General features: G+C 33.1%; 2 protein-coding genes and 1 long non-coding RNA gene across 3 annotated transcripts; 2 read left to right on the forward strand and 1 right to left on the reverse strand.

Annotated features, from left to right (window-relative positions):
- Window positions 1-744: 744 nt before the first annotated feature.
- On the forward strand, window positions 745-2721 carry LOC105160437 (beta-carotene hydroxylase 2, chloroplastic). The gene is made up of 7 exons (XM_011077807.3): window positions 745-1282; window positions 1400-1459; window positions 1606-1677; window positions 1783-1917; window positions 2161-2286; window positions 2405-2461; window positions 2559-2721. Exons 1-7 carry the CDS (start codon window positions 869-871, stop codon window positions 2637-2639), a joined length of 945 nt encoding a protein of 314 aa, XP_011076109.1. The 5' UTR covers window positions 745-868; the 3' UTR covers window positions 2640-2721.
- A 5399-nt stretch (window positions 2722-8120) lies between these two features.
- Window positions 8121-10925, forward strand: LOC110011907 (uncharacterized). Its single transcript, XR_002286996.2, has 3 exons — window positions 8121-8337; window positions 8432-8817; window positions 10689-10925. It is a non-coding gene; the product is annotated as an uncharacterized LOC110011907 (long non-coding RNA).
- An 872-nt stretch (window positions 10926-11797) lies between these two features.
- Window positions 11798-13166, reverse strand: MIND (septum site-determining protein (MIND)). The gene has a single exon (XM_011077808.3). The coding sequence runs from the start codon at window positions 12992-12994 to the stop codon at window positions 12044-12046; it is 951 nt and encodes a 316-aa protein (XP_011076110.1). The 5' UTR covers window positions 12995-13166; the 3' UTR covers window positions 11798-12043.
- Window positions 13167-15509: the final 2343 nt, after the last annotated feature.

Here is a 15509-nt window from a genome sequence, read left to right on the forward strand (position 1 = left end):
ATCCATCATAAATTGCACGAGTTATGCTTAATATATTTTTAAACTCGCAATATTTAAATAAAAAAATTGTTTGTATCAATGGTTTCTAATTACATGCACTTTACTTGCAAAATAAAAATACTGTAGTATCTATTTTTTTTGTAATTATATTTGTACCAATGTACGTGTACTGTGATTAATTAATAAAAATTTTAAGTATGATAAACAATGTTTGGCATTAAAAAAAAACTTAGAAATATCTGTAAAATTTATCAATATTACACACTACTTTCAGTTTCAATCTCTTGTTTAAATAGTTCAAAATTAAAAAGTTGAATTTATAAGATACCCTAAAAATATAATTTATTTTCAACTAAGAAATAATTAATTTTAATGCAAACACTCTCTAACTAGTACCAAGTTATGTTTTGACTTAGTTTGGCGTCAGATTGAGATAGGCAAATTGGACGATAAATTCTTATTTAAATTAAGTATGATCAAATTAAGTTAATTATATAATAAATATAATATATTTTATATGTGATTAATTATTTTTTTTATTATATACTATTATATGATAAATATATTATAATTAATTCAGATTCCACATAAACATGAAATTTTTATGACATGCAATCACATTAAATCAAAATGGTTTCGGGTCCCTCTCACTCATCCCCAGACCAATGGGGCAATTTCGTAATTTCAGTCTCTCCGCCACGTACAATCCCCACTCTCTGTATTTAACCAGAATCAGAAACGAGTTCACAATTCACGAACCTCACATCACATGTGGTCTACTCCCACGACGTACAAAAAGCTCAAACCCTCTTTTCCAACCCTCACTTACCCCCCTCCATAACAGTCATTCGCCGGAGAACCACCGTCCATGGCGGCCAGTATATCCATCGCCACCACATCAAAGACCACTGTCCATTTCAAGCACGCCGCATTTCTTAGTCCCAGAACCGTGTCAGTAGGTACGCCTACTTTACCGCTCTGCCCCTCTGTCCTGGAAATCGGCAGGATTTTGAGGTACAAGACCAGGAAGCCTAGTTTGATGGTTTGTACAGTGTTGAGGGATGAGAAGTTGAGCCGGCTGGAGATTCCGGATTCAGGAACGAAAAGTGGAGAAGAGAGTGAGGAACTGGAAAGCTCTGAGGCGGCGGCGCGTGTGGCGGAGAAAGTGGCTAGGAAGAGATCTGAGAGGTTTACTTATTTGGTTGCGGCGGTTATGTCCAGCCTTGGGATTACTTCCATGGCCGTCATGGCTGTTTATTACAGATTTTCCTGGCAGATGGAGGTGACCTTCTGCTCCTCCTTCTGTTCATACGTCTTATTTTTCTGTCGGCGACTGTTTCTTTGTAAGAATTTTGGAGTACTACGGGTGTATGAGTGTTTGTGTTTATGTGTTCTGCAGGGTGGAGAGGTACCTTACACTGAAATGTTTGGTACGTTTGCTCTCTCTGTTGGTGCTGCTGTAAGTTCCACCTACACTGCTAATTTTCAACTTAAAATATCAATTCCCTCTGTGTTACACCCTTCTCGAAGCTGGTTTTCTTACATTTCTCTGTTGTTCTGTTTCCTCTTCTTGTTTGATGAAATTCTTGGTGTAACGAAATTCAGGTGGGAATGGAGTTCTGGGCAAGGTGGGCACACAAAGCGCTCTGGCACGCCTCATTGTGGCACATGCACGAGGTTCGTAATTTGGTTGTTCAAGAAGATTTCTCTCAATAACTACTTCTATAAATAATGACAAGACCTATAACATTAATTACTGCTAAAATAATATCTCAATTACAGTCGCACCACCGACCGCGAGAAGGGCCTTTCGAGCTTAATGATGTTTTTGCAATAATTAATGCTGTCCCAGCCATAGCCCTCCTCTCCTATGGTTTCTTCAACAAAGGCCTCGTTCCTGGCCTCTGTTTTGGCGCTGTGAGTATTTTCATTCTTTTCATCAGCCACTAATCACTTTGTTATTTTATTTTACTAAAACAGCAAATAAAACATCATGATCGTAATAAAAAATAAAAAAAAGCCTAAATTACATGTGACACCATAAACATCTTACTATTTTACAAAATTATAATTACACCCATTAAAATTACAATAATAATTACAAATACATTCATATTCAATAGCGATAACATTCGCACCGCCTTCATCAATCTGGTGCAGGGTCTTGGAATTACGGTTTTTGGCATGGCGTACATGTTCGTCCACGATGGTCTCGTCCACAGGAGATTCCCGGTGGGACCTATTGCTAATGTACCCTATTTTAGAAGAGTAGCTGCAGCTCATCAGGTGACATTAGTCTGTCTAAATCATTTCCATGATGATCTATATTTGATTTAATCTTGTCTTGGTACAGAATCAAACGGTCAGTATAGTATTTGTTTAATATTAATGTCCGTGATTTCAGCTCCACCACTCGGACAAGTTCAATGGAGTCCCATATGGGTTGTTTTTAGGACACAAGGTTGCCCACTAATTATGTCTCTCTATTATACAGAAAGATCAGTGTCTGAACCTTTTGAGCTAACTATGAAACTCTACTTGTCTTGTTCTTGGTGCAGGAACTTGAGGAAGTAGGAGGAGTAGAAGAGCTGGAGAGGGAAGTCAATAGAAGGGCTAAATTCTCCAACAACATTTTATAGTTTCTTGTACATATTTGGAATGAAGAAAAATAAGAAAACAAAGTGGGCAGTGATATTATCTCTAATCAAATGAATTGACTTATGATATCGTCTCGTACTTAATTTCTGTCAAAAGAAATATACGTAACTAACATTCGGGCTGTAAAATATAATACACACACATATATATATATATATATATTTGATGCTATATATAAAAAAGTTTGATCTAAATTGAACATTGGACTAAAAAGTTATCGTAATTGTTATATGCTTGTAATGTAATTGGTTTATCAATAATGTTTTAATCTAGTGGTTAAGGTTAAAATTGAGGTTGCATGAACAAATTTAAAATTATGGATTCGAATTTCACTAAACCTATGAATATTATCTCACTTTACATGATTTATTATTTTTTTTGTTCTAATTTAAAATAGAATTTCCTATTTAGAAACATATGATGGAAGAGAAAAGTCAGTTGGTTTTGCGGAAAAGCAAGAAGTGGAAAATGAAGGGTAGACTATTATTGTCATTTTTCAGTTTCAGGTCCCTCTAAAATTGTCATTTTTCAGAAAGAATAAATAAATAAACAAAATCATCAGTTTGACTTAAGTCAAGATTTTATAACGAGTTGAGCATCTCTTTTACAAACCTAAAAATTGTATGCAATAAATTCCCATAAAATATTTATTAATAGTTTATATTTTAATTTCAATTCTTACACCATATATATTCATATTTATATACATAGGGATGTCTGTAGAAGTAAAAGGACGTATTTTGTTTATATTTTTGGTTGGCCAACATTTGATGAGCTTTGTGTTTTAAATACGATGATGAGTCGAAATGTCAATGTCAATTTGGCCTAAGACATATATAACTGTCCCATGCCAAACTTGTTATGCACGTGGCGCTTGAATTTTTAGGTGTTTGGTTGCTTGTTGCTTGTTTGTTTGTATCTTTTCATCTTTCCTTGGTTGTCTACTTGTCTTTTTGTAGAAATGATGTGTTAGTGTACACACAAAAAAGTATTATTACAAGGGAAATGAAAAGAGGATTGCTTTGGATAATTTTGCACTCAACTTATCGCTTCAATTTAGATGTATGTGTCATCATCAGCATTATAGTGATTGTGCGTATAATGTTTATTTAAGTGAAATTATGTTATTACTAATTTTAAAAAATAAAGTATGTATTTATTTTTTCAAATTAGAACCTACAAAACAAACCATCCTCAGATCCACTCCAGAAAGGCCATAGTTATAAGTTTTCGATGATTAAGTTAAGTAGATTGTAAGAAAAATTAAAGAATATTAGACTAGTAAAAGTTATACCGCTTGCATGGAGGTTAATTATTTATAAATTTGTCAAATTGTACGATTTCAATAAACATATGGGTAAAATTATTTAAAAAATGCCAAAAAAAAGAACAAAATTAACAAACTGGAGTGAAATCTAGTTTGTTAAAATTTTGAGTGGCACCGCTTTCTCAAAACGCGGTGACACAATTTTTCTAAAAAAAGAAAAATTTAATCAGTCACCGCGGATGCTTACCGAGGTGACTGATTTTATATATATATATATATATATATAAATTAATTCAGTCACCATGATGACAAATCGCGGTGACTGAAAAATTTAAAAAAAAAATTACGTGACTGTCATTGCGTTGTGTGATCGCGATAACAGTCAACTTTTTAGCTTTTTAGTACATTATTTGCACGCTTTCAATAATTTATGTGACACCGCGCGGTTTTTTCGCCTATAAAAATCGGTCTCTATTCCCACATTCATACACACTGAAAAATCGGTGTCTGGGAAATTCATACACACTGAAGCCAAATATTTCTCTTACGTTCGTCACCGCTATCTCTCGCATTCTTCTCAAATTTCTTCACTTTTTATTTGAAAATTTACGACTGAAAAGACGTATAGTAAGTTATTTATTAAATTTTTGTGTTATTTGTTCCTTTGAATATATGATATTATCTCTTGCATTCTACTCAAATTTCTTCACTTTTTATTAGTTCTTTTGAATATCTGATTCGATTGAAACGTCATATATTCCACAGTGTGCGAGTAGCATAAAGCGGCAATGCACCCACATCAGTGCATTACCATCATACGGAGTCCAAATAAACTACAATATCATACAACGGTAGCGCGGTGTCTGGCCACAAAGCAGCCGACATATTGCAGGATGATTTGACCAACTTTTTTTTTTTTTTGAATTTTGTGAAAGAACCGGTATCTTCTTTCACTTTTATTTTATTTTATATATAAAGTTCATTGCAATTTTTTTTTATAGAAAAATTGTGGTACTGCGTTTTAAGAACGCGGTGCCACTCAAAATTTTAACAAACTAGAATCGCTCCAATTTAGTAATTTTTCTCTTTTTAGCATTTTTTAAATAATTTCTTCAAATCTATACATGTAAAGGTTTAAGATGTACATGATTGAATAATAAATACGTTGAATTAATAAAATGAATTCAAAACTTGTCTCAAAATAATAAATATTTCGTGCGAAAATTTTGATATGACATTCATAAAATATACTCCCGCATCATATTAGATCTGAAAATTTAGGACATTCAACGAAATTAGAAATTTCCAAATTAAGACATTATATTTTATTAAAAATAGAAGAAAAAACACCCAAACTTTCTTAATTGGTGGATGACACGAAATTCTGTCTCACCAATACACACTCATATTTAGATAGTCAAATAATATAATTAATCAGACATATAAATAATAATTAATCCCCCCAATAGCACAAAACAAATGCATGCTCGTCCACACTTAGTTTTATTTTTAAGCCAATGAGAGCTCCTCCACTTTGTTGTTGGTCTCCCATAATTTACCTAACAACCCAGTGTTTTATCCACCTTAGGGTGTACGTGTAACGTGCTGGACCAATCATTTGGTTCCACCTATCAATAAAGTGGATGGTCCACTTATACACCCATGTCGGGGATAAAACACGTCCCACAATGTAATTTGAGGATGTGAAAAGGAATGACAGGTCGAAGAGATATTGTTGTTTAACTAATTTAACGTCATTTCAACTGTTCTAATGATGATGTGTTGTGTTCTCCATGCCCACCATGTCTTCACCTGCAATTATGCTTCCTAAATGACAGTGTATTTTTTAAGGACAAATCATGTTTTATTAAAATAATTGATGGTTATTGCGTATATAATTTCATAATAATGTCGATTTTGAGGGGCGATTTGGATCAAAAATCAAAATTATGTCTTAAAAACCAGTTCGAAATAGAGATGTTAGGGAAGTGGAAACCTAATAGAGAAGAACAAATTGTTTGACTCATTCAGTGGTTCTAACAAAAACCCTTCAATGTTTCAGTCAGTTCAAATGAGATCAAAGGGAAAACGAAGAAATGGATTTATGAAAGTAATATTAATGTATTATGGCCCAAAATAGTTGTGAGGCGTGAAGTCAAATGTCCATATTTGTATCGATCTACATAGCGTGATCTCGAATTCTCAAGTACAAAACGATCAAATATACATTATTGCAGTTGCAGGTTGACCCCACTTGGATTAAAAACACATGAATCTTGATCTTGTAAGGGTACTTTGATCTTTTTGCTATTGTTACTTATATACACCCTTCAGAGAGTATTTTCTCATAGGTTTTGGAAATTGAACAAATTAATTCAATTTTTTTTTATAGCAAAAACTTCCATACTCTTTCATTATTCATGAACACATAACATGAACATTTTTACAATTTTTCTATTACTGTCCAAATAATAAAATAATGTATTATATGAAGACAATAATTATTAAATTGATCGAATAATTAAAATTTATTTTTTTCTGAATTAAATATTATAAATCATACTTAGTATCAACTAATGATATGTACCTATGTAAATTGACAAATTTTAACTTGTCAAAGGTTGAAAAACATAAAATTGAAGTAATTTAATGATTTAATAATATTGGCAGTGAAGTGGAATGAAGTTGACTCTAAGTGTAATTTAATTAATCACACACGTGGTAGTTTAATGGCTGTGATATGAGGAAGATGATGTAATTCCTTTTGTTTTCCCACTCAATTATATGTGGAATTTCAGTGCCTATATACCCATTCTACCTAACTATTATAGACTGGTTTAAAATGTGAGAATTCATGGTGGGGTGGAATTGTAAAATACGTTGAATATTCGATTCAAGATTGACAGATAATAAATTTAAAATAGAAATAAAATTTCGTCATAATATTTGAACTGCAATTCATCAATAAAAAACGATAAAACATTTATAAAAAAGTTAAATTTTCTCGAGTTCAATCAATTCTTGATACTCAATTAAACTTGTTTGAAACTAACCCTACTAACAATTAAATTGAATTTTTTAAATTAGAAAAATAAATTGGATTCAACTCCATCAATTTAAGTTAATACATTGACGTGTGGAATTTGGTTTGAATAATTCACAATTGGAAGAAATCAAGCGTTTTTTGAACACGTTCATCCACAAATGTCTTAAGCAAATGCATTATCGACAAGATTTTGGATATCTTTGCAAAAAAGGGGGATTGCATAAAGTTGATTTTTGAGATGGAATATAGTCCAAAGTATGATTTATTTTTGACTGGGGAACTCTGCTTTCTTTGCTTTTTTTCTGTGCTGTGCTCCCTTTGGTCTTGTGTCTAAACTTGGTCCACATTTTTTTATACGGAAAGTTACGAGTTTTTATAAAATTTGTCGTAATTATAAATACTTTTTTATTATTTAAAAATTTATAAATTCTTCTATGATATTTGATGAAATTATATAATTATAGGATGGAGGTTTGAAATTATCAACTTTGCGCTTGCTGTATATTTTTATTTTTTACAAAAAAATATAAAAAATCAGATGAGGTGGATGAAAAACTTTAAGAAAATTGTAATAAAAAAATTAATCACTTAGTCCATAAAAAATTTCATAAAATTTTTAAATAATAAATTAAATTATAATTTATAGTCCACAAGGACATTTTGTTCCGTTTACAATAAAAAATGGACGGTAACTTAATGGAGACTAACGAATTGGACTAATTGTTAAATAAGAGTTAAAATTAGGGGTAGTAATAATTTTTCAAATAACGAAAGAATACTTTTATAATTATGTTAGGTTTTAAGGGAGCTCGTTACCAATATCCTTTTTTATGAGATGAAAATAAGTCTCAAGTAGCTTTCTATTAAATTAAATATTTTTGGGCAATTATTAATATAATTTAATGAGTTTGTAATTTTTTATGTTTTTAGGAAAGAGAAATGAAGTAAATGGTTGAATGATTGAAAAAAGAGGAGTAATAGTTGAATGATTGATCCGTAAGTTTTGGGCCTCCAGAATTATAGTCCATGGGCCGAATATGAGTATATTTTGGGCTTTACAATTCTTATCATCCATCGAACCCAATAAGATGGCTTTTCATCAACGTATATATAATTTTGAGTTCTTTCATGAATGTAGTTCCAATTTTGTTACCGTTGAGAAACTCCCAGAAATATGGGATGAAATGGTGCCGGAGAGAAGCAAAAGGGTGGCCAGCGGCATCGTCTCAGGCAGATGCGGCAGCCTCCGTCTCTGCTTTCTTGGGTACTTCTTGACAGTCACGAACGCAAAACAATCGACTTCTTTTAAGTTTCTTGAATTACTGGTTCTTGCATTATGAACTTAAGACGAATATCTTGGTTCAAGGTTGATGATCACACGGTTTCTTGTATATTCTTGATTTCACGATTACCTTTTGTTTTCTTTCTGCCATTTTGAAGGTTTCTGTCTATTTTTTCAGGGTTCTTGAGATTCAAAATCAAGATTCGCCAGAGATAATTCAACCAAATGATTTTTGGTATTCTTGTCCAGGGCTTGCAAGAAATAAGTGAAAGAGGGGGAAGATCCATGAGTACTTTTCTTCTCAGTGCACAGGTACATGAAAATTTTAAATTGAGGCTGTTGAAGTATAAATGAGGCAATGAAATATAGAGAAACAAGAAATCATTTCCCAGAAAAGAAGGGCACTACATGCCTAGAGCATATTATTGATTGATTATATCATGTTCATGGTCTTACACAATCTAGACAGCTACTTCAAGCTAATGGAAAGCCATGCAGTGAGTGATATCTTCACTCTGGAAGTTTGAAGTTTGAACGCAAACTCATGTGTCTTCTTTAGGAGCAGTAAGTAATGTTTTTGTTTTTTCTACTATTATCTTTTTTACCGATCAATTTCTCCGATCTGCTGTCTTAATGCATGTATGTGGCCCATTGAAATCTAAGTGCTATCCATCCACTCTCTGTTGCTTCTGTTTGAGCTTGACTCTGAACATCTTATTTTCTCTTTGGACTGTGATGAAACTTCCTAAACCAATTTATGGGCAACAAAATATTTGTTCACAAGTGCATCTAGAAAGGTGTCTTGATAATGCAGTATGTGTTGCTTCTGCCTTTTCATATACAAATTCTGAAATCCAGTAAGAAAGGTGTCTTGATAATGCAGTATGTGTTGTTTGATAATGCAGGTGTCTTGATAACTATAATTGTCTTTAATTTTTGTTTCATATATTATTATTTTTGTTATAATTTCTATTTATATAATTCCTATAATCATTATTTCTTAAGAGCTTTATATTTCCTTATATAGTTTCAATAATGGTTGTTATATTCAAATTTATCTTCACAATCATATTTTCATTTGGAAAAAATATTGTGTCGAATGGTGGGATAAAATAAACACAGAAACTTTATGGATAAATTCATAAGAAGCATGAATTCTGAAGCCTCCTCATCAGGGACAACCAAGAGAAATTCGAATATAATTAACACAGGAGAAATTTTGATCTATTCTTATTCCTTGAAATTTTGAGGTAGTAGGTCTAATGGTTTTTGAAGTTGAATAGAAGGTCCTATTTGTTTTTAATGAATTTTGTCTACAAACTTGACTCCTACAGATCCATCAGGATGTTGAGTAATTTGGTCAATTTCTGAATTTTCTATAGGTTGAATAGGGGTGGTATTGACCTAGGAGGTAGGTTCCAAATTTCTGGTAAGGTGACATTTTTCCATTATATAGTCCTAATTCTACTAGGACTAGAAAGGTAGTTGTCTAGTAAGACTAAAATACTGAAAAGGAATTAATTCCATAGTTTTCAAGGGTTTCCTTTAGAAAAAGAGTCCGCCATTCATCAAAAAATCCAAGCAGCTCCAAATTCTTACAAAAAAATCAAATTTGAGTCTTTCCTTTTCCAAATACAAATCTGCAAGTTAGACGTGGGCACGCCTAACTGTTTTTTCAAATTTGTCCAAATCTCCATCTTGATTCTTTTTTTTATTTTTAATTCCATCTTTTCCTAATAGGTAAATACTGCAAAATAATATTTAATTAGGAGTATTTTGGTCACTAAAGAGGTCAAAATATCGCATGAAATAAGCACAAAATGTAATCCTATCAGTACAAAAATCTTAAATGTATGACAGACAAAAAGTTTTGAGAAAGCGATATGATAACAAAAGCTAACATAACATATGAACTAAAAATAAATCAACAAAAATAGTGAAGGATTATCTCCCATTTAGTCCTCAAATTCTATTTAGAGCGGCTGCAAAATTCATAATCCTAACGCCTCCAAATTAGAATGTTCAGAATGCGAAGCTTTCACAAAAATCATACACACTTTTGGTTTTGAAGTGTAAAAAGGAAATTACAATAATTTCACATTTCTTGATTTTTAGATATTTTGAGAAAATTGATAGAGATGAAATTGATGGGGATAAATGTTACTTTGTTTGTTAGAAATTTTGCATAGAGAAAGAGATGGAGACATAGGCTGTCATTTGGTTTAGATGATGCCAATGCACATTCATTTAAGCTACCAATGTGAAATAGTTTCAATTGAGTGTTTTGTATACTTCTCTTTGCATGTTACTTAGAATAGTGTCATATAAAATAAAATTGATATTGTTGATTTTGTATAGGTTTTCCTTTTTCTTTTCTTGTTTTCAAAGAGAAAGTTTGCCTAATGATACCGTTGTCTACTTCCTTTCTAATGAAGAACCGGTTTCCATGTCGTCTTGGGTTCATGTGATTCTGAGTATGAGCTTCGTGACTCGTGGGTTCTCTGAGACATCGGCTGTCATCTAATGTAAATACAAGTGTTCCTACTGTAAATGAGAATGCTTTGTTTGTCGTACTTTTGCGTCTATGTATTATGTGAAGGAACGTTGCTTCCAATTTTCAGCCCAACGAATAAGAGTTCTGATCCAAAGTTTTTGATATTTCTAACCTCAAAAACTTATCAACCAAACATATTTCCGTTCAAGCATTCATGTATAAACTCAACTGGATAAATATGAAACTACTGCAGTAGAATACATAAAGTACTGAACCAGAAAGCCTATGACAAGAATACAAGAATTTGCCTATTTCACCTGTAATTTTTATTCAACTTTTAGTCACCAATAAATTACCATCGTAAAGATCTCAATGACTTTTTTTATAATAGCAATAAGAGTTGCAAATGTGGACATCTTGCAAAATCAAGAATCACACTCTGCACTAACAGGATTTGCAATTTGATCATTACTATAAAAACATAATCCTAGCACTCGAGTTGTTCTCGTGGATATATGATCGAATTCCTGAAGCTAAAGTCTAACAAACATGAGAAATCACTGTCCGGAGCGCTTATTCTCTCTACTTTCCAAAGACTGAAACCTAGTCCATACTTCAGAAAATATGAATCCCAATGAAAGCACTTATGAGCATATTGACTGAGTTGCTTAAATTAAGGCCTAGAAGTTAGTCGGATTTATTGTGACTACAAAATTCATAACCTGGATTGGATACATCAGTACTATTGTGCATGGGAATGTTGTGCCAAAATATAAGTCTCAGAACGAACTGAACTAAATGTAGTGGATGTCAATCTGCAACGAGTCTGTATATTTGAGAAAGAAATATCCACCCAAGTAAAATGAAAATCCAGGACTAGCGTATAACAAGACATAATTCTAGAATGTCAATTACCAGCAGTATCTAAATTATCAAACAAACAATTACCAGCAGACAGTACAAGCATAAAGAGGAAAAATAAAGTCTTGAATAAATAATGCAATTGAAAAAGGCAGAGCCGATTGGGAGAGCTGAAAAATGAAGCACATGTGAAAAGAAACCAAAATTCACAGATCTCCCTCCAACCATACAATCAATCATCCAAGAAGTTCTGTTGCTCCTAAGCACAAAATACACTTCATCCACATTGATCACAACTAAATAGCTTTTGAAGACAAAACCGTTTGAAATAATCAAAAACAAGAGAAACAATGGCAAACCTTAACTTCCTACTATACAAGTTACTCCTCCTGAACTCCCACAGAAACTGTGGCACAATGGTCTCATCACACTAATCTATCCTCCGAAGAAAGAGAAAAACCCACGTTTTTTGGGTTCCTCCTCCACCATCACTGCCTTCATACTATCCTGCTCCACCAACCTCCAAGCGGCCTGCTCAAATGCCAATCCTGCCAAAGCAGGCGGCTTATTCAAAACCAACGGATACCCTCTATTTGTGCTTCGAATCACCTCAGAATCCTCAGGAATCACCCCCAACAAAGGCAACCCCAGCATTTCTTGGACATCCAAAACCGACATCATATCCTCCCCCTTAATCATATCCGTCCTTACTCTATTCACAATCATCTTGATATCCCTAATTCCATCACACTCCAACAAGCCCGTCACTCTATCTGCGTCCCGGAGGCTAGTGATATCTGGCGTTGTCACCAAGACCGCCTCATTGGCGGGCGTAATAGCTGTAATAAACCCGGCGTCAATTCCCGCCGGACAATCAATTAGTATAAAGTCCGGTGCGCCCTCTTCTCGGTTTTTAAGGGCTTCAACTAGCCAAGTTAAGGCTTTTCCACCAAATCCTAGGGGGAGCTTGGACCGGGGCTTGGAAATGCACAAAAGTTCGAAATTTGACCACCGTTTGTCCCGAACTAGGGCTTGATCCAGGCGGCAATCTCCGTTAAGCACTTCGACAACGGTGTAATTGACACGATTTTCCAGGCCGAGGAGAAGGTCAAGGTTTCGGAGACCTACGTCGGCGTCAATGGCGACCGCGGAGAACCCAAGGCGGGCGAGGGAGAGGCCTATATTTGCGGTGGTGGTAGTTTTGCCGACACCGCCTTTTCCGGAGGTAATGACCACCACCCGCGGCGTTTCCCCAGCGAGCTGAGGCTTGCGGTTGTACTGTAGGAGCGAGTGGATTGGAGTTAGGGTTTTGAGGGATTTCTTGAGGGGTTTTCTGGGGCCCAAGTAGAGGACGGATGGTTTAGTGATGGGCTGGAGACAGATCATTTCTTGGCTTCCCGTCGGCCGCAAAATCTGTGCAACAACCGTCCCAATGTGTGTGTATGAATGACTGTGTGAGGAATCTGAAACGGCGATGAGAAGATATGGGATATGGCGATTGAGCTTGAACAGGATGGAGGAAGTGGAAAGCTGCTGCTCAACAGTGGAATATCTAGTCTAGGGAAATTATGAGCGTAAATATCATGTTGGTACTCTGCTTTTCCAATATTATCACTTCACTACCTAAATATTTATGAATAATCTAACTGGTCCTCAAATTTTGCAGCTTTCTCAATTTCCATTCTTTGCTTCATAGTTCATACCAATTGACGCAATCCGGATCCAACAGTACCATAAAATGTCGAGAACCAATTGACTTGTAAACTAAATATCAACATTGGAATACTTTAATGGACTTAGTAGAAATTGAAGCAAGAATATATCAAAAACATATGAAAATCAATGGAAATGTATGAAAAGTGTGTAGATTATTAATGAACACGAGAGATTTAGCAAGTTAGTGAGCTAATATGTAAGTTCAAATTGTTTAGTAAAATTACCTTTATTGACTTACCTACATTATTAATGAAGTTTATTTTCATGCATTGATCTAGTTGTATGCCATATCATCCATGTTTCAAACAAGTAAGAACAAAAACTGTCACATTAATAGAGAAATTACTTATTTAGGAGGAAATTAGTTACTTGTTCAGGCTAACATAGCCCTATTTCATAATTACAGCTTGCGTGCTTATATCCTACTAACCTAAGTTCATGTTTATGTGTCATCTAAAGTGGGTGATACTCATGACGTGTTTATTAATTTCGTTAGATACTGGTGAGGTGGAAAGTGGGGCTGACTTACCTGATTTGGCCAGAAGGTTCCAACTAAATTGGAGGTGATATTTTATTTTTTAGACTTTAACATGCCAATTTTATCCTTAAATGAACTCTTTGATTAATTGGATAGAGTAATTTCATTGAGCTCTATTTGATAACATAAGTATCATCACCAATATATTCAATAAAATGTCTTTAGTACAAATTTTGATTTTTCATCATACTAAACATAGAATATGTCTTTTGTGACTGATTGATTTATTAATTTTTAATGTTTTGCACATAAATCTTTTGTTAATGTATGGATTAGTCATCCATTTTCATTTAATTTAGCAATAATCAACATGTGGGCGTCAAAGATTTACCAAATTATAAGTTAATTCATAATGTACATACAATTTATAAATAGAGTGTTAATATGAAATGTAATATTAATTTAAAGTAAATATTTTATTTTTATTTAACTAAGTGGGTGAGGTGGACAAATAAGTTATAGCACAAGTCTTGATATTATTATTAAATACTTACACTAATATATTAATACATCAATTCAATTTATAAATTCACATTATAATAAATAAAAAAAATTGTATTGACACCCACTCAAATTAGATCGAACTATATAAATACTTTCTATATTTATAAAATTACAGCTATAGCCCTAACGAGTGTTAGTATAATATTTCTCAGGAGATGTTTGTTCAAGATTTGTTTTTAAATAAAGACTATATTTATAATTACAACTATAACATCAGTGTGTAACTGTAGTTTTGCAGAAGACAAAGGGTGTTTGTGCATTTGATTCAACCTCAAAATGTGTTAATATAATTTAATCTAAATTAAAAGTACGACGATGTGTTAATATAATTTAATCTAAATTAAAAGTACGACGTTGTGTTAATATAATTTAATCTAAATTAAAAGTACGACGATTTCACATTAATTGAAATAAATACCCATTACAATAAACTCACGTTAACTGAACCAATATACCATATTTGATGATACTCGAACTCCTAACCTCAAATTTATTCACAAGATCTCAAATTTAACCAACAACCACTAACTAAGTGTACCTAGGATTTGTCAAAAGAATTAATATAAAAAACATTTAAATTCCTTACACATTTTGTCCTAAGTGAAATATCCAATATTTTTCTTAGAGATTGCATCATTAGTATATTCTTGATCAAGTTATGATCTATCAAATTGTATCAAACTATATTTTGTTTTATAAATTCATATTACTTCCTTTAAAAAAATATATTGTAATTTTTATTATTATATTATTATTAAATTTATTTAAAGAATAAATATATAAGATAATACAAAATTGTAATAAAAGTATCAAGAAATTTTGAGATTGTTGCATAGTACAATTATAAGTACTCTTCAATTTCGCTTTTCCTTCTGCTGGTGCACTGTATCCCATGACGATATTACGGCGTCACAGCCGCTGGTTGAATCCCAGCCGTTCAACACCATCATAGCCGTCACCAATCAAAAGGGGATCGGACGGCACAAATTCTCTTAAAAATTAAAAGTGCAGATTCTACAAACTTACCAGTGGGGCCCAGATTAAATTGGAAAGTCAGAAATTTTGGGTCACTCTCTTTTACCGACACGTGTCTGATCTAGTGTGATTTTCCAATAATATCCTTCCTTCTCCTACTCATCCCCG

The sequence above is a fragment of the Sesamum indicum genome, linkage group LG4 (genome assembly GCF_026168435.1).
Source record: "Sesamum indicum cultivar Baizhima isolate 11 linkage group LG4, ASM2616843v1, whole genome shotgun sequence".
In the NCBI taxonomy this organism is placed as follows: Eukaryota; Viridiplantae; Streptophyta; class Magnoliopsida; order Lamiales; family Pedaliaceae; genus Sesamum; species Sesamum indicum.

What these genes read in the sequence shown, in the direction of transcription:
- LOC105160437 (XM_011077807.3), top strand. Translation starts at nt 869, where the DNA reads ATGGCGGCCAGTATATCCATCGCCACCACATCAAAGACCACTGTCCAT. An exon ending in CTCTCTCTGTTGGTGCTGCT is followed by an intron (nt 1,460 to 1,605) that starts GTAAGTTCCACC and finishes AACGAAATTCAG; the next exon opens with GTGGGAATGGAGTTCTGGGC. An exon ending in GAGTAGCTGCAGCTCATCAG is followed by an intron (nt 2,287 to 2,404) that starts GTGACATTAGTC and finishes CCGTGATTTCAG; the next exon opens with CTCCACCACTCGGACAAGTT.
- MIND (XM_011077808.3), bottom strand. Translation starts at nt 12,994, where the DNA reads ATGATCTGTCTCCAGCCCATCACTAAACCATCCGTCCTCTACTTGGGC.